Here is a 24,567-nt window from a genome sequence, read left to right as displayed (position 1 = left end):
AAGTCCAAGAGTTTAAGAAACTCGTTGGAAAGCTATGCATAATTGGGGTGATTATAAACCTATAGCAAGGTGATTGTATTGGGATACTACTTCAAAAATATTTATTTGTCAGGCCAAGCCATTGACCTGATGCATTTTTAGGCACAACATAGAAATGTTGTGGGACTATAGTAGATGAAGAATCAATATTTTTTAGAATTAGTATTTATTGGGTCGTTATGTTAGTATATTATGTGTGTTTGTAATAGTGTGTTATATGTGGAAATGTGTTCGTATTATGAATTGTATTTTAATGTTTAAGGACTCTTGGAAGATTAGTCTAAATGGGGACACAAAGAGATCCAAATCAAATCTTGCTGTGATTTGTCTTCCTGAGGGTCCCGAGATAAAATGTACTATAGTTCTGTTTGATAAAATCCATTTTTAAATTCAAATGTAGGAACTGGGTTCTACAGTTTGAACCCTTGCTGTCTCTGGACCCACACCCACCCTGTCCGGCCATCTAGATGTGTGAAAGTTAGTGTATAAGCTAATGATCCATCATGTATGACATTCCTGGGAGTGTGTAAACTTAAATTGTGTATTACCATATAATTTGTGTTTGTTCTCTATAGTTATGTACTTAAATGTATCAATTGACCAATTCTGCACATTTGGGCAGACTTGATACAAAATATTGTCCAGTATTGAAACGCTTCACTGGCTCAATCTGAAACTTCGCATAAACACTGCCGCCATCTAGTGGCAAAATTTGGGCCTAATCTCCAATAATACATTATGGATTTATTTCAATGATGAATGATGATGAAATAAAAATAAAAAACACACGTTTTTTTGTTTGCATTATCTTTTACCAGATCTAATGTGTTATATTATCCTACATTAATTTCACATTTCCACAAACTTCAAAGTGTTTCCTTTCTAATTGTATCAATAATATGCATATCCTTGCTTCAGGTCCTGAGCTAGTTAGAATATGGGTATGTCATTTTTGGTGAAAATTGAAAACAAGTGTCTGATGCTTAAAAGGTTGAACATGCTGGTAGAAATGAGGTAAAATCGCTTTTATTTACCCTTCATTAAAGTCCCCAGACTCTGGACTGGCGCTTTCCTGTTTTTTTTATGGCCGTATACTCCCCATTGAGTGTGGTCCAAGTTTCAGAATCGGTTTGTTGTGGTAAATGGACAGCTAAAAATAATTGATAAACTCTCTCAGTAAATAGTGTGGTCTACACGTTATCATGAGATACTCTAACTCAAGCGAGCAAAACCTCAACTTCCTTAGATTTCATGCACCAGCTTTATTTTTACAAATATACACAGACCGCCAGCCCTTGTCTTACCGGAGGCAGCTGTTCTATCCTGCTGAAAAAAACTAGTCTCTCAAAGCACTTCATGATGACAGAAGTGAGTGCTACGGGGGCGATAGTCATTTAGTTCAGTTACCTTTGCATTCTTGGGTACAGGAACAATGGTGGCCATCTTGAAGCATGTGGGGACAGAAGACTGGGATAGGGAGAGATTGAATATGTCCGTAAACACACCAGCCAGCTGGTCTGCGCATGCTCTGAGGACTCAGCTCGGGATGCCGTCTGGGCCGGCAGCCTTGCAAGGATTAACACATTTAAATGTCTTACTCACGTCGGCCACGGAGAAGGATAGCCCACAGTCCTTGGTTGTGGGCTGCGTCAGTGGCACTGTATTATCATCAAAGCGGGAAAAGAAGGTGTTTAGTTTGTCTGAAAGCAAGACTGTGTCCGCGTTGTGGCTGGTTTTCCTTTTGTAGTCCGTGATTGTCTGTAGACCCTGACACATTCATCTCGTGTCTGAGCCGTTGAATGGCGACTCCACTTTGTCTCTATACTGACATTTTGCTTGTTTGATTGTCCTGTGGAGGGAACGACTACTCTGTTTGTATTCTGCCATATTCCCAGTCACCTTGCCATGGTTAATTCCAGTGGTACACTCTTTCAGTTTTGCACGAATGCTGCCATCCAGCCACAGTTTCTGGTTAGGGTAGGTTTTAATAGTCAGTGGGTACAACATCTCCTATACATTTCCTTATAAACTCACTCACTGAATCAGCGTATACGTCGATATTGTTCTCTGAGGCTACCTGGAACATATCCCAGTCTGCGTGATCAAAACAATCTTGAAGCATGGATTCCGATTGGTCAGACCAGTGTTGAATAGTCCTTGAGACTCTTCCTATAGGAAGGGAGGAGCAAAATGGAGTCGTGGTCAGATTTGCCGAAGGGAGGGCCTTGTATGCATCACGGAAGTTAGAATAACAATGGTCCAGTGTTTTTCCAGTGCGAGTGCTACAGTCGATATGCTGATAGAATTTAGGTATCCTTTTCCTCAAAATTGCTTTGTTAAAATCCCCAGTTACAATAAATGCAGCCTCAGGATATATGGTTTCCAGTTAGCATAAAGTCCAGCGAAGTTCCTTGAGGGCCTTCGTGGTATCGGCTTGAGGGGGGATATACACGGCTGTAACAATAACCGAAGATAATTATTTTGGGAGATAATATGGTCGGCGTTTGATTGTGAGGAATTCTAGGTCAGATTAACAAAATGACTTGAGTTCCTGTATGTTGTTACAATTACACCATGAGTTGTTAATCATGAAACATACACCCCCGTCCTTCTTCTTCCTGGAGAGATGTTTATTCCATTCGGCGCGATGCACTGAGAATCCAGGCGGCTGTACCGACAGCAACAGCATATCCTGAGAGAGCCATATTTCCGTGAAACAGAGTATGTTACAATCTCTGATATCTCTCTGGAAAGCAACCCATGCCCTGATTTTGTTAACTTTTATCTAAGGACTGGACATTAGCGAGTATTATACTCGGAAGCGGTGGATATAAGCCTACCGAAGTCTGACTAGAAGACTGCAGTGTTGTTTTGGGTCGGCCTCTGGAATCAGTTCAAATGCCTCGGGTGTTGCGGACAAAGGATCCGCTTTGGGAAAGTCATATTCCATGTAATAACACTTAAGATTTTCTGGGCTAACAATGTATGAAATAATACATAAAAAATGAAATACTGCAGTTTTCCTAACATCACCAGTACCCAGTGAGGATTTTAGCAACAAACAAAAAATGTGTGATGCATGCCAGCAAAGCCACAACACTAAACAATACATTAATTGCACTCCAACAGTGACAAACAGGTGCCCACAAACTGTTAGGGCCTACATAAAGCTGTCCTAACAGCAGCTCTCCCAACATCTTACCACTGCTACACCTGGCTAACAGTGTAGCCTTGTCTGGCAGCGAAACAGTTCATTCAGCCTCATTAACTGCCTTTAAAAAAACAGCTGGTAGGGCTGACTTGCTTAAACAATTGTGCTTTCTACTGACAATTGAGATGTGCAAACTATTTTATTAGTGGACGACAAGCGGATAAGAGGCAATCCGTAATTTCGATTAAGACATTAATGACCGAGCCAGAACGGACTAGTCAATATAACTACTTGTTCAGCACTATTGGAATATACAGCAACAGACTTCAGAACGTGGGCCGTTGTTAGTGTTACTTTCTTAGCTGCAGTATACATATCTCCCTGGCATATTACATCATTTCTACAGCAGCATATAAGACATTTTTGGACTCTCGATGTTGTCATGTGCTCACTTGAACAGGAAGGTGGTCCTTCGTGGGCAAATTTTGTCATCAACGAAAGAGAAAGGATTTACAATTCCAAGATGGATGACCGTTCAAAACGTATTTGGAGCTTATTCCTGACTTCCCAGTTGCAATGCTTGCAATTAGCCACTGTCACCGATTCCTTCCTAACCAATCATTGTTGAATTTGCGATTTCCAATTTATTGTGTAATGTTTATGTCCGATGAGCACCGATACATGTTATCTATAAATTCTCTTCATATGACAAGGATTAAAAAGGATTTGGCAGTATATTGTCGACTTGACTCATGATGATGACTGCTAGCTAAGATTTTGAAAGTAAGATGTTAACATGATCAATCCAATCAAAGCTACTGTAGATATAAAGTGATTTGATGTAATTGTATCTGTGGGCAATGACCTTGAGCCTTCTTGGAAGGGCACTTCTAATGTAAGTCTATGGCAGGACACAAAGGGCTTACATTTTTGATGTCGACTAAGGGCGGGTGACCGAGTGTCCCCATGAGTGACAGAACACTGAGCCAATCACGGTGCAATGCTCCTATTTTCTGCTGGCCAGCACCACCACCACAGAAAGCACTGAGCTAGGTTGAACACCTGCATTTTGGAGCTACCTGTTTGTTTTAGGCTTTATTAACTCAATTGTATTTTTTACTTATTTATTGTTTGCAAACTGATGTGACAAGTATTAATACCAAAATAACATCAAAACAGGCAAGCCCCCAATTTATATATATATATTGTTTTGCAAAAAATGTGGGGCTCAAAACAAGTGGGGCTCTGAATGACGGATGACAGGTCGCCACTGCCAGTACCACATCCGTATGGTGTTTCTGTCCATAACGTGACTGCAAGAGACAGGTTGGAATGTCTGACAGGAATACGATGTTTGAATTTGATGATAAAATGCGGACATGATTGCGAGACACAGGACAAAGGGCCAAAATTCGGGACTATCCCGCACAATACGGAACATGTGGTCACCCTAGACCGCCCCAAAAAATCGATACTACCAAAGTTTAGCATGTCTTTGCAGGGGGACTCTTATTTTGAAGAAAAAAACAAATCCGCGATCGTGTTGCCAGCATAATATCCTGCTGCTATAAGGAGAACGGTAGCCTAATCATGTTTCGCTTCCAAGAGGGGGGCGTGTTTAAATTTCAGTTTACTGATCATTTCTTTCAGTTTGAGCTTTGTCGACGACGACTCGACGCATTGAATTCCATATTTTTGAATATCCAGTCGACTCGTCAGTTGCCTTTGCTATAAACATTAGCTGCCATCAGGTGAGTAGACTACGCAGCTAAACTATTTCTTTGCAACTTTGCTGTAAAAGTACAGCAAGTACGTTGTGACAATGGGAGGGATATTGTCATCTGGAAACGGATTGTTAGATTAAGCTCGTTTTAAAGGGAGCCCGTTTCTGTATTTTGCGTGTGAGTGTGTTTTGGATGCATGGATAGTAGGCTATTTGTTGTCCATTTATGGCGCACGTGCAGGATTTGTATTTTGACATGAGGTGTAAGCAGAGAGGACGTGTGTCTAACAAGACCGACATTTGGAAAGTGTTTAAAGCTGCTTCACATTGTGCGTTGGTAAATTCACTCTGGCTATCTACTCCGAGTCAAGTGCTCTCATCCGAGTGCTAGAGCGTAGAAGTACTGAGGAATTTACGAACTGGCAACACCCGTTGACTATGACCATGTCAGTAAACGTAATTAAATTGCCTGCAGCACAGGACCAATCACCAACGCTCTAGATAACATAACATAAACAGCCTAACCGGCTATGCTAGGGCGAGAAGAATGGTCAGATTTCGGTGTTCTGTCAATTAGTGTATGATGGATCAACACTACTCCTCGGCCAGAGCTTCCAGTGTGCGCTTTGAACGCTCAAGAGAGCGATATGTATTTACGAACGCTTAGAGCGCACTCAAACATTCCAGAGTAAATTTACGAACACACACACAGAATTTCTCAGGATTTTACCCCTGTGAAGAAGCTAGGTGAATTGAAACAGAACTGCATTCCAAACCAATCTCCCCTCCCCTGTATCTTTATTTCCTGTAACTTGGCAAAGACTCGCGCCTGAGTCTCTTTCGGTTTTGGTCCACCAGCTTCAAACAACTAAAACAAAATATTTTTGCTTATTGAAAATATTACACTGCGATTTAGATGATTCCCAGCAGCACCAGTTAGTGCTTGTTCTCTCACAAACTGAAATTGAGCGAACAGTGTATAACTTTAGCAACCATGACAGAGCATTGCATACACACCTGCGATTGAAACGCTTGAGTGCTCACTTTCTGACGATATAGAAAGTAAACTGGCACTGTGGTAAATTTGGAACATCTTCTACGATGGTTTAACGGCGTTTGGCATCCAATAAATGTTGCATTACTGCCACCTACTAGACTGGCGTATAACTCCCGTATACTTTGCTCAAAAAAATGAAATACAATGAACAAATACCCTACCATCTAACCATACACTCAATAAATTATTAATATATATTTTTTAACCCACTGCCCTACTCCACATTTTAAATCTATTGCCCTACCTCAGGCCAACAGCCTGAACGGACGGGACACTACCACTTAACACACCCTGTAACTTTTCAAATAAAATTGTCACATGGGATGCTTACTTACAAGCCCCTAACCAACAATGCTTTAAGTTAAGAAAACAATTGTGTTAAGTATTCTGTCAAGTCTCGCACACCCAAATATCTCTGCAGCTGCCGCCACAACCTACATTTTCTGCGACTTACATTCCATCCCTGCAGTACAGTTGATAAACATTGTATTTTTAGCAATCTTACTGAAACATATCACTTGTTGGCCTATCCCTCTGTACTGGTACAGATTTACTACTCACACCACTCCTCTCAGGAGCCTACCAGACAAGCTAAACTACTTCTATGCTCGCTTTGAGGCAAATAACACAGACACATGCATGAAAGCACCAGCTGCTCCAGAAGACTGTGATCCCGCTCTCCGCAGCCGATGTGAGTAAGACCTTTTAAGCAGGTCAACATTCACAAGGCCGCAGGGACAGACGGATTACCAGGATGTCTACTTCGAGCATGTGCTGACCAACTGGCAAATGTATTCACTGACATTTTCAACCTCTCCCTATCTGAGTCTGTAATACCAACATGTTTTAAGCAGACCACCATATCCCAGAAACCCTAGACCCACACCAATGTGGATACAGCTCAAACAGATCCACAGATGATGCAATCTCTATTGCACTCCACACTGCCCTTTCCCACCTGGGCAAAAGGAACACTTACATGAGAATGCTATTCTCAGCGTTCAACACCATATTGCCCTCAAAGCTCATCACTAAGCTAAGGACCCTGGGACTAAACACCTCCCTCTGCAACTGGATCCTGGACTTCCTGATGGGCCGCCACCAGGTAGTAAGGGTAGGTAACAAAACTTCTGCCACGCTTCTCCTCAACACAGGGGCCTCTCAGGGGGGTGTGCTCAGTCCCCTCTTGTACTCCCTGTTCACTCATGACTGCACGGCCAAGCACGACTCCAACACCATTAAGTTTGCAGACACAACCGTGGTAGGCCTGATCACTGACAACTGACAACGACGAGACAGCCTATAGGGAGGAGGTCAATCAATGATCCAGCGTTCATATAATTGGTGCACAATGAGGTCATTACTTGTTGTCTTCAAATCGGTTTCTTTCGGTCAATACGTCCCGCAAAAAGAACCATGTCTGGTTGTGTTTCACAACCAGTTGATTGCAATGAAACCAAACATGACTGGATAAACGCACGTTTAGTGTGTGTATTTACATCGACTGTTTAGTCGAAAGTTGAATGAGATGTAATTCACGACAAGCGGTTCACAAAATGTTTCGTGTTAGGCTTTAAAAATGGATTTTGTCAAACAAAAGACCATTCATTGTGTAACAGTGAGCCTTGGGATTTCAAACAGAGGAAGGTAAATTATTTATTTTATTGCAATTTGTGATTGCACACTTCTCACACCTAGGAACCTCCCTCCAACACACTGCTGCCACATGCCCATAAGCTTAACACTTGTAACAATGTAATGTATTTGGCACACAAGCTTGTACAGGATAATGTATATCCAAATATAACTTTGTCAAGCAAAGACTCATCATAACTCAAAAGAACAGACGACTCTGTTTCACCACTCACGCCACCCTGTCTGCGTCGCACCAAACGACGAGTTTCACCAACACCGGTAATTAGTGATGCACCGATATGACATTGTTGGCCGATATCGGATATGTTCCTTGCCCCCCAAAAAACTGGTACCGATATTTATAATTATAGCGACCTTTTTAAGCATTCTGGTACAGTTAAATAGTTAACACACACACATGGATGCTGCGGTCTAAGGCACTGCATCTCAGTGCAAGAGGTGTCGCTACAGTCCCTGGTTCGAATCCAGGCTGTATCGCATCCGGTCGTGACTGGGAGTCCCATAGGGTGGCTCATAATTGGCCCAACGTCGTCAGGGCCATCATTGTAAATAACAATTTGTTCTTAAGACTTGCCTAGTTAAATAAAGGTTACACACACCACACTTAACAAAAAATTATTTTGTTGGCATTTACGTATGTCCCTTTCACTTACTTGCTGTGCTGTTTCATTCTCAACCAGGATTTATATGGAATGCCTTTTGGGTCTTTGCGTGTCAATAAAGATACATGTCAAATAACACAATCTGTTTCAGTAGCTATATAGTTCTATCTACACATTTTCTATAGGATTGAGGTCAGGGCTTTGCCACTCCAGTGCCTTGACTTTGTTGTCCTTAACTTTTTCTAGCGCAGGCTCGACAACATTCCGCAGAAAAGGCAGCGCGCGAAATTCAAAAATATTTTTTAGAAATATGTAACTTTCACACATTAACAAGTCCAATACAGCAAATAAAAGATTAACAAGATGTTTATCTACCCATCGTGTCCCATTTCAACAATGTTTTACAGCTAAAGCACAACATATGATTATGTTAGATCACCGCCAAGTCGAAAAAACACAGCCATTTGTCCAGTCAAAGATAGGAGTCACAAAAAGCAGAAATATAGATAAAATGAATCACTAACCTTTGATCTTCATCAGATGACACTCCTAGGACATAGTGTTACACAATACATGTATGTTTTGTTCGATAATGTGCATATTTATATCCAAAAATCTGTTTACATTGGCGCAGATTTAAAAAAAACTTTACGGAAAAAGCATAATCTGAGAACAGCGCTCAGAACCCAAAACAGCCAGAGGAATATCGGCCATTTTGGAATCAACCATAAATATTAGCTTACCTTTGATCTTCATCAGAAGGCACTTCCAGGAATCCCAGTTCGACAATAAATGACTGATTTGTTCCATCATTTATGTCCATAGCCACTTGTTGTTAGCGTGTTCAGCCCAGTAATCCATCTTCATGAGGCACAGGCACTTCATCCAGACAAACTCAAAGTTCCGTTACATTGTTTGACATGTTTCTAAAAGGACTGTATTTAAGCAATCGTTAGGATGTTTTTAACATAAAACATCAATGTTCCAACCGGAGAATTCCTTTTGTCTTCAGAAAAGCTCTGGAACGAGAAGTAACTCTGTCGGGAGCGTGCGTCATGAGACCAAGGCTCTCTGCCAGACCACTGACTCAGAGGTCTTATGAGCCCCTCCTTTTATAGTAGAATCCTCAAACCAGTTTCTAAAGACGGTTGACATCTAGTGGAAGCCCTAGGAAGTGCAACCACATCCATATCTCAATGTGCATTTGGTAGGCCAAGCTTTGGAAAAACTACAAACCTCAGATGTCCCACTTCCTGGTTGGATTTTTCTCAGTTTTTGCCTGCCATATGAGTTCTGTTATACTCAGACATCATTCAAACAGTTTTAGAAACTTCCGAGTGTTTTCTATCCAATACTAATAATAATATGCATATATTAGTATCTGGGACAGAGTAGGAGGCAGTTCACTCTGGGCACACGATTCATCCAAAAGTGAAAATGCTGCCCCCTATCCCAAAAAGGTTAAGCCATTTGCAACAACTTTTGAAGTATGCTTGGGGTCATTGTCCATTTGGAAGACCCATTTGCGACCAAGCTTTAACTTACTGATGTCTTGATGTTGCTTCAATATATCCACATAATTTACCTCCTCATGATGCCATCTATTTCGTGAATGGAACCAGTCCCTCCTGCAGCAAAGCACCCCCACAACATGATGCTGCCACCACCGTGCTTCACAGTTGGGATGGTGTTCTTTGGCTTGCAACCCTCCCCCTTTTTCCTCCAAACATAACGATGGTCATTATGGCCAAACAGTTCTATTTTTGTTTCATTAGACCAGAGGACATTTCTCCAAAAAGTACGATCTTAGACCCCATGTGCAGTTGAAAACCGCAGTCTGGCTTTTTTTTATGATGGTTTTGGAACAGAGGCTTCTTCCTTGCTGAGCGGCCTTTCAGGTAATGTCGATTATAGGACTCGTTTTACTGTGGAAATAGATAATTTTGTACCGGCTTCCTCCAGCATCTTCACAAGGTCCTTTTTGCTGTTGTTTTGGGATTGATTTGCACTTTTTGCACTAAAGTCATCTCTAGGAGACAGAACACGTCTCCTTCCTGAGCGGTATGACGGCTGCGTGATCCCGAGGTGTTTATACTTGCGTACTGTTGTTTGAACAGATGAACATGGTACCCCCAGGCATTTGGAAATTGCTCCCAAGGATGAACCAGATTTGTGGAGGTCTACAATTTGTTTTGGAGGTCTTGGCTGATTTCTTTTCATTTTCACATGATGTCAAGCAAAGAGGCACTGAGTTTGAAGGTAGGCCTTGAAATACATCCACAGGTACACCTCCAATTGACTCAAATGATGTCAATTAGCCAATCAAAAGCTTCTAAAGCCATGACATAATGTTCTGGAATTTTCAAGCTGTTTTAAAGGCACAGTCAACTTGGTGTGTGTAAACTTCTGACCCACTGGAATTGTGATACAGTGAATAAGTGAAATAATCTGTCTGTAAACAAATATAATCTGTCTGAAATACTCAAATGTCTAGTTCGACCCACTCTGCTTCAAAAGTTGTAACAGTCCGTAGCTAATGGATACAACTGGAGACATTATATCCCCCCTACTTATTGCACCAGCAGCTATAAACTGGTAGTGTACAGTGCCTTCAGAATGTATCGACTCCTTGACTTTTTCCACATTTTGGTACTTTACGGCCTTATTCTGAAATGGATCAAATGTTTTTCCCCCAATCAATCTACACACAATAGCCCATTAAAAAAACTGAAATACGTTACTTACAGCAAAGGGCCTGAACTTGTGAGACTCGAAATTGAGCTCTGGTGCATCCTGTTTCTACGACTTGATTGGAGTCCACCTGTGGTAAATTCAATTGATTGGACATGATTTGTAAAGGCACACACCTGTCTATGTAAGGTCCCACAGTTGACAGTGCATATCAGAGCACAGACCAAGCCATGAGGTCGAAGGAATTCTCCGTAGAGCTCCAAGACAGGATTGTGTCGAGGCACAGATCTGGGGAAGGGTAACAAAACATTTCTTCAGTATTGAAGGTCCCCAAGAACACAGTGGCCTCCATCATTCTTAAATGGAAGAAGTTTGGAACCACCAAGACACTTCCTAATCTGGCTGCCTGGATAAACTGCGCAAATGGGGGAGAATGGCCTTGGTCAGGGAGGTGACCAAGAACCCGTTGGTCACTGACAGAGCTTCAGAGTTCCTCTGTGCAGATGGAACAATCATCTCTGCAGCACTCCACCAATCAGCCCTTTATGGTAGAATGGCTAGACGGAAGCCACTCCTCAGTAAAATGCACATGACAGCCTGCTTGGTGTTTGCCAAAAGGCACGTAAAGACTCTCAGACCATGAGGAAACAATATTCTCTGGTCTGATGAAATGCCAAGTATCACATCTGGAGGAAACCTGGCACCATCCTTACGGTGAAGTATGGTTGTGGCAGCATCATGCTGTGGGTATGTTTTTTTTCAGCGGCAGGGACTGGGAGACTACTCAGGATCAAGAGAAAGATTGAATGGAGCGAAGTACAGAGATCCTTGCTGAAAACCTGCTGCAGAGCACTCAGACTGGGGCCAAGGTTCACCTTCCAACAGGACAATGACCCTAAGCACACAGCCAAGACAGCACAGAAGTGGCTTCAGGACAAGTCTCTGAATGGCCTTGAGTGGCCCAGTCAGAGCCCAGACTTGAACCTGATCTAACATCTCTAGATAAACCTGCGATTAGCTGCGTAGCGACACACCCCATCCAACCTGACACAGCTTGTGAGGATCTGTAGAGAAGAATGGGGGGAACACCCCAAATGTTTTTTTGCAAACATTTCTAAAAGCAAAAACAGGTTTTGTCATTATGGGGGATTGGGGGGAGGTTTTATTCCTTTAATCCATTTTAGAATACGGCTGTAACATAAAAATGTGAAAATAGTCAAGTGGTCTAAATACTTTATTTCCGAATGCACTGTATATGCTGTCTCGAGTAATTAAGTGAAACTAGCTCCAGTAGGCTAATTTGAGTGTGAACTGTGTTATTGTATTGGAATTACACACACAGTTCAAACCACCATTCTGTTGCAGCCTACAAAGTTGCAAGTATAGGCTAGCAAATTTGATTTTAAAATATAATGTGGCCTATTTGTATAATTAGTAGGCTGACTCTTTCTCTCACTGTTGCTTCATTCCTTATTCGCTTTCAACAGAAATGAAGCGGGTTTAGTTGTCTTTATCTTCGTCTTTCTAATGACATCCTTGAATAATATAGGACTAGAATTAGATGCAGAAGGCGACGCTTTAATGGTTACAGATCTGAATAAATCACACGTTAGCTCTTCTTTCAATCTACCCGTGAGTTCTATTGGCTGTTGTATTTAACATTCAGCAAAAATAGTCTTCGAATAGTCTATTGGTATAACAAATGCTAAAAGAAAAGTCTATCTTTTCCTGCATAGGTCTCCAAGAGCTAAGGCGTGTGTTTGTTGTTGTGGAGGCCAGCAGAGCTCATGTGCTTGCATTTTGCCCAAGAGACTGAGGTTTAAAGCTAGAAGCTTAGTAACTATAACCCATCATTAATTAGGTAAATGTATGGCCGACACTACATTGAATGCATTACCTGAAAGAGGTAGGCTAGGACATGGATATCCCTTTTTTGATGCAATTTGAATGGAGTTGATAGAAAGAGTGCTCACGCGCGCACTGATTTTTAAAGCAACGATATTCAACCGCTAGGCTGGGTTTTTTTTTTTTTAACTCTGCAACTGCAATAAGTAAATGCACATCTTTACCCCCCGAAAGCCAGATTCAGATGGGTAAATTAGATGCGCATTCAGTCTTTATATCACTGTAGCATAGGCTATGCTGCAGCAAATGTAGGCCTACCTGTCACAAACAGTTACCATGTCCCCACCTTGAGCATTGATTTAATCATGCAGAGGCAGTAGAGAAGCCATGATTAAACATTGCATATCATTTAACAGTTCCATTTCATGCCATGCTGTTCATAGAAATCATTTACCATTTTCTTGCAATTATTTATCCTGGGAAAATGGAGTGGTTTTGTGCGGTAAATCTCGGTAATCGGGTTCCTGCCATTCAACCCTAATTTACACCCTGCTATATTTATGCTCGAATGTAATATTAAATTCATTATTTTTGAGCTTGGGAGATATTATTGACTGTTGTCTTTATTTATTTTTTTAAATGTACTTATTTATCCAGATCAGTCAAGTAAGTTTACTTTCAGTTTTGATTATAGCCTAGTCCTCAAGGTCAGTGTTGTTCCAGCAAAACAGCTTGATCTGATGTTCCAGCAAAATGGCTTGATCTGATGTCCCAGCCTATAGAGTTCCTCTGATGTGAATAAAGTGTTGTTTTCATAATGATCAAATGAATAGGTGATACAATCATATTTAGTTATTAGAACAACATGCACCTTGATAGTTTGTTGGTAATGTAAGCTAGGCCATGTGCATGAAAAAAATCAAATCGGAATTACATAATGTAGACTATTACAAAAAAACAACCTTTTATATAATGAAAGGTTGTCATGTTCATAAGATGCTCATTTGACTTGTGTAATGTATGCCTTGATTACATATGACCTCTTACGCTCAAATGTTTTCCTCAGTCCTCAGAACAACATTGGATACCCTGTATTGTGTGAGCCATGGCCAATTCAGATAATTTCCCTCTGGAGGAGGAGATAGTGAGCATCCTGGGCCAATGTGGACCAGCTCTGACTTACGCCCTGCAAAGCAAGTTTGGATGCACTGCCGTGCTCCATGGTGTGGATGTTGCCAGTGCAGGTGCAGGACAGTCCATGAAGCCTGAGATGAGGTTTTCTACCCTGCTGTCCAAGGGCCTCAGGGTGTCTGTATGGAGGGACGACCTTACCACTCACCGTGGCGTAGAGGCTGTGGTCAACGCGGCCAATGAAAACCTCAGTCATGGGGGAGGTCTCGCCAAGGCGCTTAGCGATGCCGGTGGCCCAGATATCCAGCGAGAGAGTGACCGGTACACAAAGGCCAACGGAAAGTTGTTAACGGGAGATGCCATCGTTGCCCAACCTGGAAACCTTCCATACAAGAAGATCATTCATGCCGTTGGTCCAAGCCTACCATACAACTGCAGAAAATATGATGTTGATAATGCCACACCAAAACTCAGAGCGGCAATTAAAAACGTTCTGGAGATAACGATAAAAAATCATCTGAAGTCTGTCGCCATTCCTGCCATAAGTTCTGGCCTGTTCAACTTTCCCCTGCCACTCTGTGCAGACGTCATTGTTAAAACCCTGAAACACTACCATGATCACAATTACAACGGAGCTCCTTTAGAGGTTCGCCTGGTCAATCACGATGACCCATCGGTCAGGGAGATGGAGAGAGCATGCCATGAATTACTGGGGTCATCGGTTTCACACAGTCAACCAGCGGCGGCTCAGTGGCTGCCACCTAAAGTTTCATACAGTGAAATTGTGAGTCACGGAAAAGGCTTAACTTCAATGAAAATCAACAATGTCACTCTGAATCTCAAAAAAGGACATATTCAGAAGCAGCAGGTAAAATAATGATAAATAATCAGAATTGAATAGTAGACATGATTTGATGGAGGAATGTGTGTGGATATTTGGCTCCTTTTTGGCTCCTCCTCCTCAGCATTTGGAACATACACTACCGTTTTTAAAAGTTTTATGATCAGTAAGACATTTCCTTGTTTTTGAAAGAAAACAAAAATAACAAAATTGATCAGAAATGCAGTATAGACATTGTTAATGGTGTGAATGACTATTGTAGCTGGAAACAGCAGATTTTTTTTTTTAATTGGGGGGGAATGTCTACATAGGTGTACAGAGGCCCATTTATCAGCAACCATCACTCCTGTGTTCCAATGACACGTTGTGTTGCCTTATCCAAGTTTATCATTTTAAAAAGCTAATTGATCATTAGAAAACCCTTTTGCAATAATTTTAGCACAGCTGAAAACTGTTGTGGTGATTAAGAAGCAATACAACTGGCCTTCTTTAGACTAGTTAAGTATCTGGAGCATCAGCATTTGTGGGTTCGATACAGGCTCAATTTCCATAAACAAGGTACTTTCTTCTGAAACTCGTCAGTCTATTCTTGTTCTGAGAAATGAAGGCTATTCCCTGCCATAAATTGCCAAGAAACTGAAGATCTCGTGAAGATCTCGGCAGCTTCATTAAATAGTACCCGCAAAACACCAGTTGCAACGTCAGCAGTGAAGAGGCGACCGGGATGCTGGCCTTCTAGGCAGAGTTCCTCTGTCCAGTGACCTTTTGCTCATCTTAATCTTTTCATTGGCCAGTCTGAGATATGGCTTTTTCTTTGCAACTCTACCTAGAAGGCCAGCATCCCGGAGTCGCCTCTTCACTGTTGACGTTGCGACTGGTGTTTTGCGGGTACTATTTAATGAAGCTGCCAGTTAAGGACTTGTGAGGCATCTGTTTCTCAAACTGGACACTAATGTACTTGTCCTTTTGCTCTGTTGTGCACCGGGGCCTCGCACTCCTCTTTCTATTCTGGTTAGAGACAGTTTTTGCTGTACTGTGAAGGGAGAAGTACACAGCGTTGTACAAGATCTTCTGTTTCTTGACAACTTCTCGCATGGAATAGCCTTCATTTCTTAGAACAAGAATAGACTGACAAGTTAGTTTCAGAAGGAAGGTCTTTGTTTCTGGCAATTTTGAGCCTGTAATCTAACCCACAAATGCTGATGCTCCAGATACTCAACTAGTCAACTAAAGAAGGCCTGTTTTTATTGCTTATTTAATCAGAACAGTTTTCAGCTGTGCTAACATAATTGCAAAAGGGTTTTCTAATGATCAATTAGCTTTTTTAAAATGATGAACTTGGATTAGCTAACACAACGTGCCATTAGAACACAGGAGTGATGGTTGTTGATAATGGACCTCTGTACGCCAATGTAGATATTCCATTAAAAAAATCTGCCATTTCCAGCTACATTTCCAGTCATTTACGACATTAACAATGTCTACACTGTATTTCTGATCAATTTTGATATTTTAATGGATAAAAAAATGAGCTTCTCTTTCAAAAACAAGGACATTTCTAAGTGACCCTAAACCTTTGAACGGTGGTGTATATTTTCAAACCTATGAAAAGCTTAACTGTGATGAACTGATATTCTAGCTTGCTCATCTTCTATTGACAGACGGGCGCCATTGTGAACACAATTTCTGGCGAGCTTAATTTGTCATCCGGGGCAATATCCAAAGCAATTTGTCAAGCGGCTGGAAAAGGCATCCAGAAGGAGATATCTAGAAACGGCAACTCCAAAAGTTATGGCGACGTTATAGAGACCACAGGACACAACCTGTTATGCTCTTATGTGTATCACACGATATGTCCTTACAAAAATCAATACCAAAGTATTGTGTCTCAAAAGGTAAATACAAATAAGGCTTTAAGGTATTCAACTACACTAAAATGTACTGTGGATATCAAACAATTGTTATCCTACCTTACTGTTCCTAGCAATATGTTAAGGGTAGTTTTTCAAAGATCTAACTATATTTTACTATGTCTCTAGTCCGTAAGTACAACATATAGAATTAGAAACTGGACAAGTAATTTGTAAGCTTTCTGTATTCTTGTCATGACAGATTCTTGGTGACATCATCTCAAAGTGTCTGGGCATGGCCCAAAAAAAACAGCTGTCATCAATCTCCTTCCCAGCCATTGGTACTGGTGTGTTGGGCTTCAACAAGCAAGAGGTTGCCCAGATTATGATGGACACAGCAGTGAAATTTGCCAAGCAAAACAATGGCACGAACATGGATATCCATTATGTTATATATCCAGAGGACACTGAGACATATAGGGTAAAAGTATTATTATTATGATCAAAGTATTATCAGTCATTTTTATACTAATCCTTCGTGGCCTGGTAATCGTCCCACAGCTCTTTGACGATTTCACTCTTTTGAAATTAAATGCCTTAGCCGTTTTTGAACTGAAGAGCTGTGAATATGATACATTTCTAAACCAAAATACTTAATTTCTTTGCTGTCTTCTTATGGACACCAGAGTTGATATAGCCTAGTTACCAGTCATCACATATTTCTGCTCTTTTCCACAGGCTTTTGAAGACAAACTGAAATCTCTTCAATATTCTAGCTCCTTCAACAGTGCCTCCGCTCAAGGTGAGATCCCAGTCAAAAGAAGTAGAAGTGGTATGTTATTATCATTTGTGTGTTAACAGAACTCTTGATACAACGGTTTTTGCACTATGCATGCAGTATTTTGGATGAGATTATAACTTTGTGTCTCATCTGCAAGTATTTGAGCCCACAACTGGCCATTTTGACTCCAGAGATCCAAGGGAAAGCACACAACCATATATCGAGCTCAGCAGTGCCTTTGATGAGACATTGAGAGAGGCCAGGTCCTGGTTGTGTTCTGTTTTCTACCCTGTCTCCAAGAATTTCTTCACCATTCGCAACAATTTCATCCAGCACTTTGGTGAACATGAGGTTGGAAAGCTGCTGACCTTTCAGACCAAGTTCAAAGTTTCCATTGAGGAGTTCTTCAAAGATTGTTGTGCCGGCGTGAACATCCATGGTGCTTTTAGAGATGTCACAGCTGCTGTATTAGAGGTGGAAGCCATGTGCTGCGAAGTCCAAGAGGATTTTGCCAAAGAAGAGGAGACTGACATGGGCCTGAACACTTCCACTAGTTCTGCAAGGAAGCCTGTCGACGAGAGCAGTTCTGACTATAGACAAAGACAGCGGTCTTTTTCCGGGCTTAATATTGTCAGGGTGAGTGTCCACACAAGAAACAACAGATTTAACATTAAAGGTGCAATCTATGATATTAACTGCTTGATAACCAATCACATATGGTTATGGCAAATGTGTTACAGGTTGAGAAAGTGGAGAACCGTGCCCTGAAGCAGGTCTTCGAGCTTAAAAAGAAGCAGTTGGACGTGTCTACCTCTCAGCGAATGTACCAGCGCCTGCCAGCGCAATATTGTCATCTGCTCACCAGAGTGGGCTTCCAGAGGGAGTTTGCACCACCTGAAGGTAAGAGAGAAGCCACCTATTCATGAGATGTACATTGCGTCACAATATTGCAACTGCCCAACTGCATATTCTGCTTAATGCATTCTCAATTGGAGCTGATGAACTTTGCCCACTAAAGGCAACATTGCTGTCTAAAGTAAATTTGACGACATCATAATGATGGCAAGGTTGTTTCTGTCTAATAATTTGCCTACTTTAGCAATGTCATCGTATTACCTGGCAGCTACAGTGTAATTTAGACCAAACAGTCACTAGCCCCTGTTCAGAATGACTGGTCACGACTCGACTTTTGGGCGCAACTATGGCTGAGGCGTCTGTAGAACTTTGATAACAATGGCATGAGGCAACCGATTGACAGAGGTGCAACCCTTGAATAAAAACAAATTCTATTCATTCTAATGACATTCTTTGTGTTCTATTTTTATGGAACCAGCACTGTGTTTGAAGAATATCTCTGAAATAATTGTTGTGAAGCAATTCATTTAATGTATTACTGCAATATGTAACCTTCTCGGTGACCCAACTAGGGTTGCAAAGGGTCGGAAACTTTCCGGAATTTTTCATGACATTTTTCATGGGAACTTAAGCCTGGGATTTTTGGGAATTTTGCTTACCCTCTGCATGCACAGTGCATTCTTCCATCACATGTGCAGATTCTCAAGATCTTGCACACTAATGAGATGCTATTGAGCCCACACTTCTACACTGTCTGAGCCAAGGACTTCGTGCTTTCTGGTAAAGTCTTGATTAAAATACTGGGTGGGGTGAATACATTTTATATTACATATGATTTTTTGTTAACTAGTAAATAGTAGCCTACAACAAAGTGTGTTTAAATCATTTCTAACTTGTTAATAATTTCTGCTAGTTGGTATTTGCTACCATGTGGGTTGTAGCTTATTTGATCCTGCTAAGGAGTGTGAATTCACCTGTTTCCATACATGCTTAATTTTAAAACATATATCTTACAAAAGAGGAGTTTAATCTAACTGCTTAACAATCTAACTGCTTAACAATTTATCTGTACATGGAATTGTATTTTTTTTGTACTCATTTTTGCCCCTGCTTATCTCTACAGGAAAATTGCACGGGCACCATCTGATGTGTGGAGACCTTTCACTGCAGCAAATGTAGAAGGAGAAGCTGTGTACATTTGCAAATACTGTGTCAAATCATATGTGAAGAATGCAACAAATATGCAGAATCATCTGGCCAAGTGCATAAAGTTCCCTCAGTGCTCACAGCAAGCAACCTCTGACAAAAGTCCCTATACTTCTATTTGAGGTGAAAATGATGAATGACACCTTATCGATAGCAACAGCTCATGGTCCTCCTGGAATCAGAAGGTTTTTTGACTCAATGGATGTAGTCAAAGAAATGCTGATGAATGTCTTGCTTAAGCTGTGTATGCAACTGGTTCACCTCTGCTCACAGGCAATGTGTATTGGAAGATATTTCTGAATTTTCTTTGCCCAGCATACACCCCTCCAACCAGATGCTTAATCTACTCATTTACTGTTTGCAGAGTTCAAGTGAAGGTCAAGCAAATCATAGAGAAAGCAGACTGTATTGCAGTCATCTCTGATGGTTGGTCGAATGTTCGTGGGCAAGGAATAATTAACTACATTTCCACCCCTCAACCAGTATTCTACAAGAGCACAGACACAAGGGGCAAGATGTACCGGTCTCTACATTGCAGATGAGCTGAAGGCAGTCATCAATGACCTTGGACCACAGAAGGCATTTGAACTGTTGACAGACAATGCTGCGAACATGAAGACTGCTTGGTCTAAAGTGGTGTCCTACCCTCCCATCACACCCATTGACTTTGCTGCTCATGCATTGAATCTGCTCCTCAAGGATATCATGACACTGAAAACAATGGATACACGCTACAAGAGAGCCAACCACATTGATGCTGCCCAGCAACACACGTTGGGGTGGTGTTGTAATCATGTTTGACAGTCTCCTGGAGGGGAAGGAGTCTCTCCAAGAAATGGCCATATCACAGTCTGCCGATATGGACAGCCCCATCAAGAGGATCCTCCTGGATGATGTATTTTGGGAGAGAGTGGTAAGCAGCCTGAAACTCCTGAAACCTATAGCAGTAGCCATTGCACGGCTTGAGGGAGACAATGCCATCCTGTCTGATGTTCAGACTCTGCTTGCAGATGTAAGATAAATCCGTACTGACCTGCCCACTTCACTGTTGCTCCAAGCAGAGGAAACTGCTGTTCTGAAATACAGCAAAAAGTTTGAAGACTTGAGCCTGATGCCCATAGATGCCACAGCATACATGTTGGACTCCAAGTATCCTGGCAAGAGCATCCTGTCTGGTGCAGATGCATATGGTGTCATCACTACTGTGTCTCGCCACCTTGGCCTGGATGAGGGCAAGTTTCTTGGCAGTCTGGTGAAGTACACTTCCAAGCAAGGACTTTGGGATGGAGATGCAATATGCTAGTTGTGCCAACGGATCTCATCAGCCACCTGGTGGAAGGACCTTTGTGGATATGAGGCTCTTTCCCCTGTTGCCTCCATCATCCTCCAAAACCCACCAACATCAGTCGCCTCAGAGCGCAACTGGTTCTTGTTTTGGAACACACACCAAACCATGCAACAGGTTGACCAATACAAGGGTTGAAAAATTGGTGGCTATCCGGGCAAATTTGAGGCTTTTTGAGCCTGACAACGAGCCATCCTCAACAAGGTTGGAAAGTGACAGTGAAGATGCGGCCACAGAATCTGATGTTCAAAAGGTGGACATTGAGGAGGTCCAAGGAGAAGACATTGAAGCCTGAGAGGAAGACAACCAAAGCTTTAGTTTCTAGCCTATCATTTTACAGATGTATGTTGAAAACATTTTTGGGAGATGTAATTGAGCATGGGGATCATTCAAAATTTATTTATTTTGTTCAGGGAAATCATCCCATGTGAAGAGTAAACTCAATGAATTAAAGTTCAATTTGTAACTCAATTGTTTTTTGTTTTTTTTCTATTGGAAGGATTTAATAATTTGCAATTATGTCTACTTATGACAAGGTCAAATGTTTGTTTCTGTCTCCATATGGTAAATAAACTCAACAAAAAAGGAACTGACATTTTCCAGGACCCTGTCTTTCAAAGATAATTCGTAAAAATCTAAACTTCACAGATCTTCATTGTAAAGGGTTTAAACACTGTTTCCCATGCTTGTTCAATGAACCATAAACAATTAATGAACATGCACCTGTGGAACGGTTGTTAAGACACTAACAGCTTACAGACGGTAGGCAATTAAGGTCACAGTTCTGAAAACGGAGGACACTAAAGGGGCCTTTTTACTGACTGAAAAACACCAAAAGAAAGATGCCCAGGGTCCCTGCTCATCTGCGTGAAAGTGCCTTAGGCATGCTTCAAGGAGGCGTGAGGACTGCAGATGTGGCCAAGGCAATAAATTGCAATGTCTGTTCTATGAGGTGCCTAAGACAGCGCTACAGGGAGACGGGACGGACGGCTGATCGTCCTCGCAGTGGCAGCCCACGTGTAACACCTGCACAGGATCGGTACATCCGAACATCACACCTGCAGGACAGGTACAGGATGGCAACATCTGCCCGAGTTACACCAGGAACTCACTATCCCTCCATCAGTGCTCAGATTGTCTGCAATAGGCTGAGAGAGGCTGGACTGAGGGATTGTAGGCCTGTTGTAAGGCAGGTCCTCACCAGACATCACCGGCAACAATGTTGCCTATGGGCACAAACCCACCGTTGCTGGACCAGACAAGACTGGCAAAAAGTGCTCTTTGACGACGAGTCACGGTTTTATCTTACCAGGGGTGATGGTCGGATTCTCGTTTATCGTTGAAGGAATGAGTGTTACACCGAGGCCTGTACTCTGGAGCGGGATCGATTTGGAGGTGGAGTGTCCGTCAGGTTCTGGGACGGTGTGTCACAGCATCATCGGACTGAGCTTGTTGTCATTCCAGGCAAACTCAATGCTATGCGTTACAGGGAAGACCTCTTCCTCCCTCATGTGGTACCCTTCCTGCAGGCTCATCCTGACATGACCCTCCAGCATGACAATGCCACCAGCCATGCTGCTCGTTCTGTGCGTGATTTCCTGCAAGACAGGAATGTCAGTGTTCTGCCATGGCCAGCGAAGAGCCCGGATCTCAATCCCATTGAGCACGTCTGGGACATGTTGGATTGGAGGGTGAGGGATAGGGCCATTCCCCCCCAGAAATGTCCGTGAACTTGCAGGTGCCTTGGTGGAAGAGTGGGGTAACATCTCACAGCAAGAACTGACAAAACTGGTGCAGTCCATGAGGAGGAGATGCACCACAGTACTTAAAATGCAGCTTGTGGCCACACACCCTTTGTTCAGGGACACATTATTCCATTTCTGTCAGTCACATGTCTGTGGAACTTGTTCAGTTTGTCTGTTGATTATTATGTTCATACAAATATTTACAAGTCTAAGAAGTGTAGATCTGTTCTATTTCTGTGCTTCCTGTTCTTAAGTTGAGGTTTTGAATATCAGCTTTGAACAGTTGAAAATACAACATTTTTGGTTGTGGAGAATATATTTCAGTGGGTTAGATGTTACAATGATTCTCTACACTATACTTGCTTGTTTTGTCACAAACTGAAATTAAGCCAACTATTCAAATGTTAGCAACCAGGAAATGGAGCGATTTCTGGATAGTGCATCTTTAATTTAATTATTGATGTGTTACTTTCATCCGTAGTGCAAATCTATGGAGAGGGGATCTACTTCAGTGGCAGCGTGGATGGGGCAAAGAAGCAGTGGAAAGGCTTGGCAGACGAGGCATACCTGTACTTCGTTGAGGCGCAAGTGCTGACAGGGAAGTCCACACATGGCTCACCAGATCTTATTGTGCCACCGGTGAAGCCCAGTGGAGACCCCATCACTCTTTATGACAGCGTGAAAGGGGGTGTGGACACCTATGTCATCTTCAATGGTCACCAGGCCCTACCTGAATATCTGATCATCTGCAAAAATGAAGTTGCAAATGGGTGAAAAAAGTCAAATGAAAGTCATTTTGTTTTAAAATAACCATATTTATCTTTCATTTGTGCCCTACTGTAGACTATGCAGGAAATCTGCATTTAGATCCACTTTATTATCCCATCGGGGAAATTAATTTGGTCATGTGCTGAAGACTGTACATGAAAACCGAGAAACGACGCAATATAATTCATTCAAAGTGCTATAGCTACACATTTAAAATGAAAGTGCAATATGCTGAAGACTCAAGAGACCAACAGACACTTATACAGCCTAATGACTGTTGGAGTAAGAGTCCCCATATCTATCTGTTTTGATTTTCTTTTCTCTTTCCCCTTGTCCGGCTGCTGCTGCGACTGAGTTTTGAGTGAAGGGGATGTGTACTGTCCTGTGAAATGCCTTCACGTTTTAGTTTTGTGTACAGGTTGGTGGCTGATTCTTGATCTTTACAAATTATCCTTCCCGCCGTCTTAATCAAGCGCTGAAGCTTGACTTGGTCTTGCACTCGCATGTTTCCAAACACGCATGTCAGACCAAAGGATGGCACACGCTGCAGGACAGTTTTATAGAGGCTTGGTCTGGGTGGAGGGAAATTGAATTCAGACATGTTTGCTTCACATTTTATATAGTTTTAATTGGTTATGTTTTTTTTTTTTCATTTTCTGCTTCAGTGTCAAAGCATTATGGTTTCACTTTATAACCAACAAAATGAATGCAGTTTGAATAAATGTTATTTCAGCAATGGGTTGTATGTAATTTTTATTGATAATACTGACAATCCTTTGTGTGTATTGTGATAGCATTATGTAAAAGTATAGCAAAATGCTTTGGTAGAGTAATTCACTTTTATTACACTGATACTGTTACAGAAACAGAACTCAATACTAGCCATCAATGAACAAGGCATTAAGCTATTTTATTAGATTTATGTAAAAAGGTTATGGTTCACAACATTCTGGCAGTGAGCAACTTGGAAGGACTACAGAGTAGGATTTTGCCATATTGCATTAAACAATGAAATGTACTGTAACTGCTTACATACTGATACTGTACTTTCACCTAGTACATCAATTAAAATATGATTTGAGTTTTAACCAGACTCCCTTTGCTTTCACTTGTTATGGAATGTACACTAAACAAAAATATAGACTCAATATGCAACAATTTCAAAGATCTTACGGAGTTACAGATCATAAGGAAATCAGTAAATTGAAATGCATTCAATAGGCCTTTATGGATTTCACATGACTGGGAATACATATGCATCTGTTGGTCACAGACACATTA

General features: G+C 41.6%; 1 protein-coding gene across 2 annotated transcripts; it reads left to right on the top strand.

Moving 5' to 3' along the window:
* Nucleotides 1-4,748: 4,748 nt before the first annotated feature.
* parp9 (poly(ADP-ribose) polymerase family member 9) lies at nt 4,749-24,374 on the top strand. 2 transcript variants are annotated; one of them, XM_024387822.2, is made up of 8 exons: nt 4,749-4,941; nt 13,831-14,763; nt 16,398-16,631; nt 16,849-17,067; nt 17,325-17,388; nt 17,525-18,003; nt 18,108-18,267; nt 23,000-24,374. In XM_024387822.2, exons 2-8 carry the CDS (start codon nt 13,870-13,872, stop codon nt 23,290-23,292), a joined length of 2,343 nt encoding a protein of 780 aa, XP_024243590.1. In that variant the 5' UTR covers nt 4,749-4,941; nt 13,831-13,869; the 3' UTR covers nt 23,293-24,374. The 2 variants fall into 2 exon arrangements, with proteins under 2 accessions (XP_024243590.1, XP_024243589.1); XM_024387821.2 differs by having other exon boundaries at nt 17,325-17,418.
* The last annotated feature ends 193 nt before the right edge of the window (nt 24,375-24,567 follow it).

The sequence above is a fragment of the Oncorhynchus tshawytscha genome, linkage group LG25 (assembly GCF_018296145.1).
Source record: "Oncorhynchus tshawytscha isolate Ot180627B linkage group LG25, Otsh_v2.0, whole genome shotgun sequence".
In the NCBI taxonomy this organism is placed as follows: domain Eukaryota; kingdom Metazoa; phylum Chordata; class Actinopteri; order Salmoniformes; family Salmonidae; genus Oncorhynchus; species Oncorhynchus tshawytscha.
Note: the sequence above shows the minus strand (reverse complement) of the source record. Positions and strands in the feature narration are given on the sequence as shown.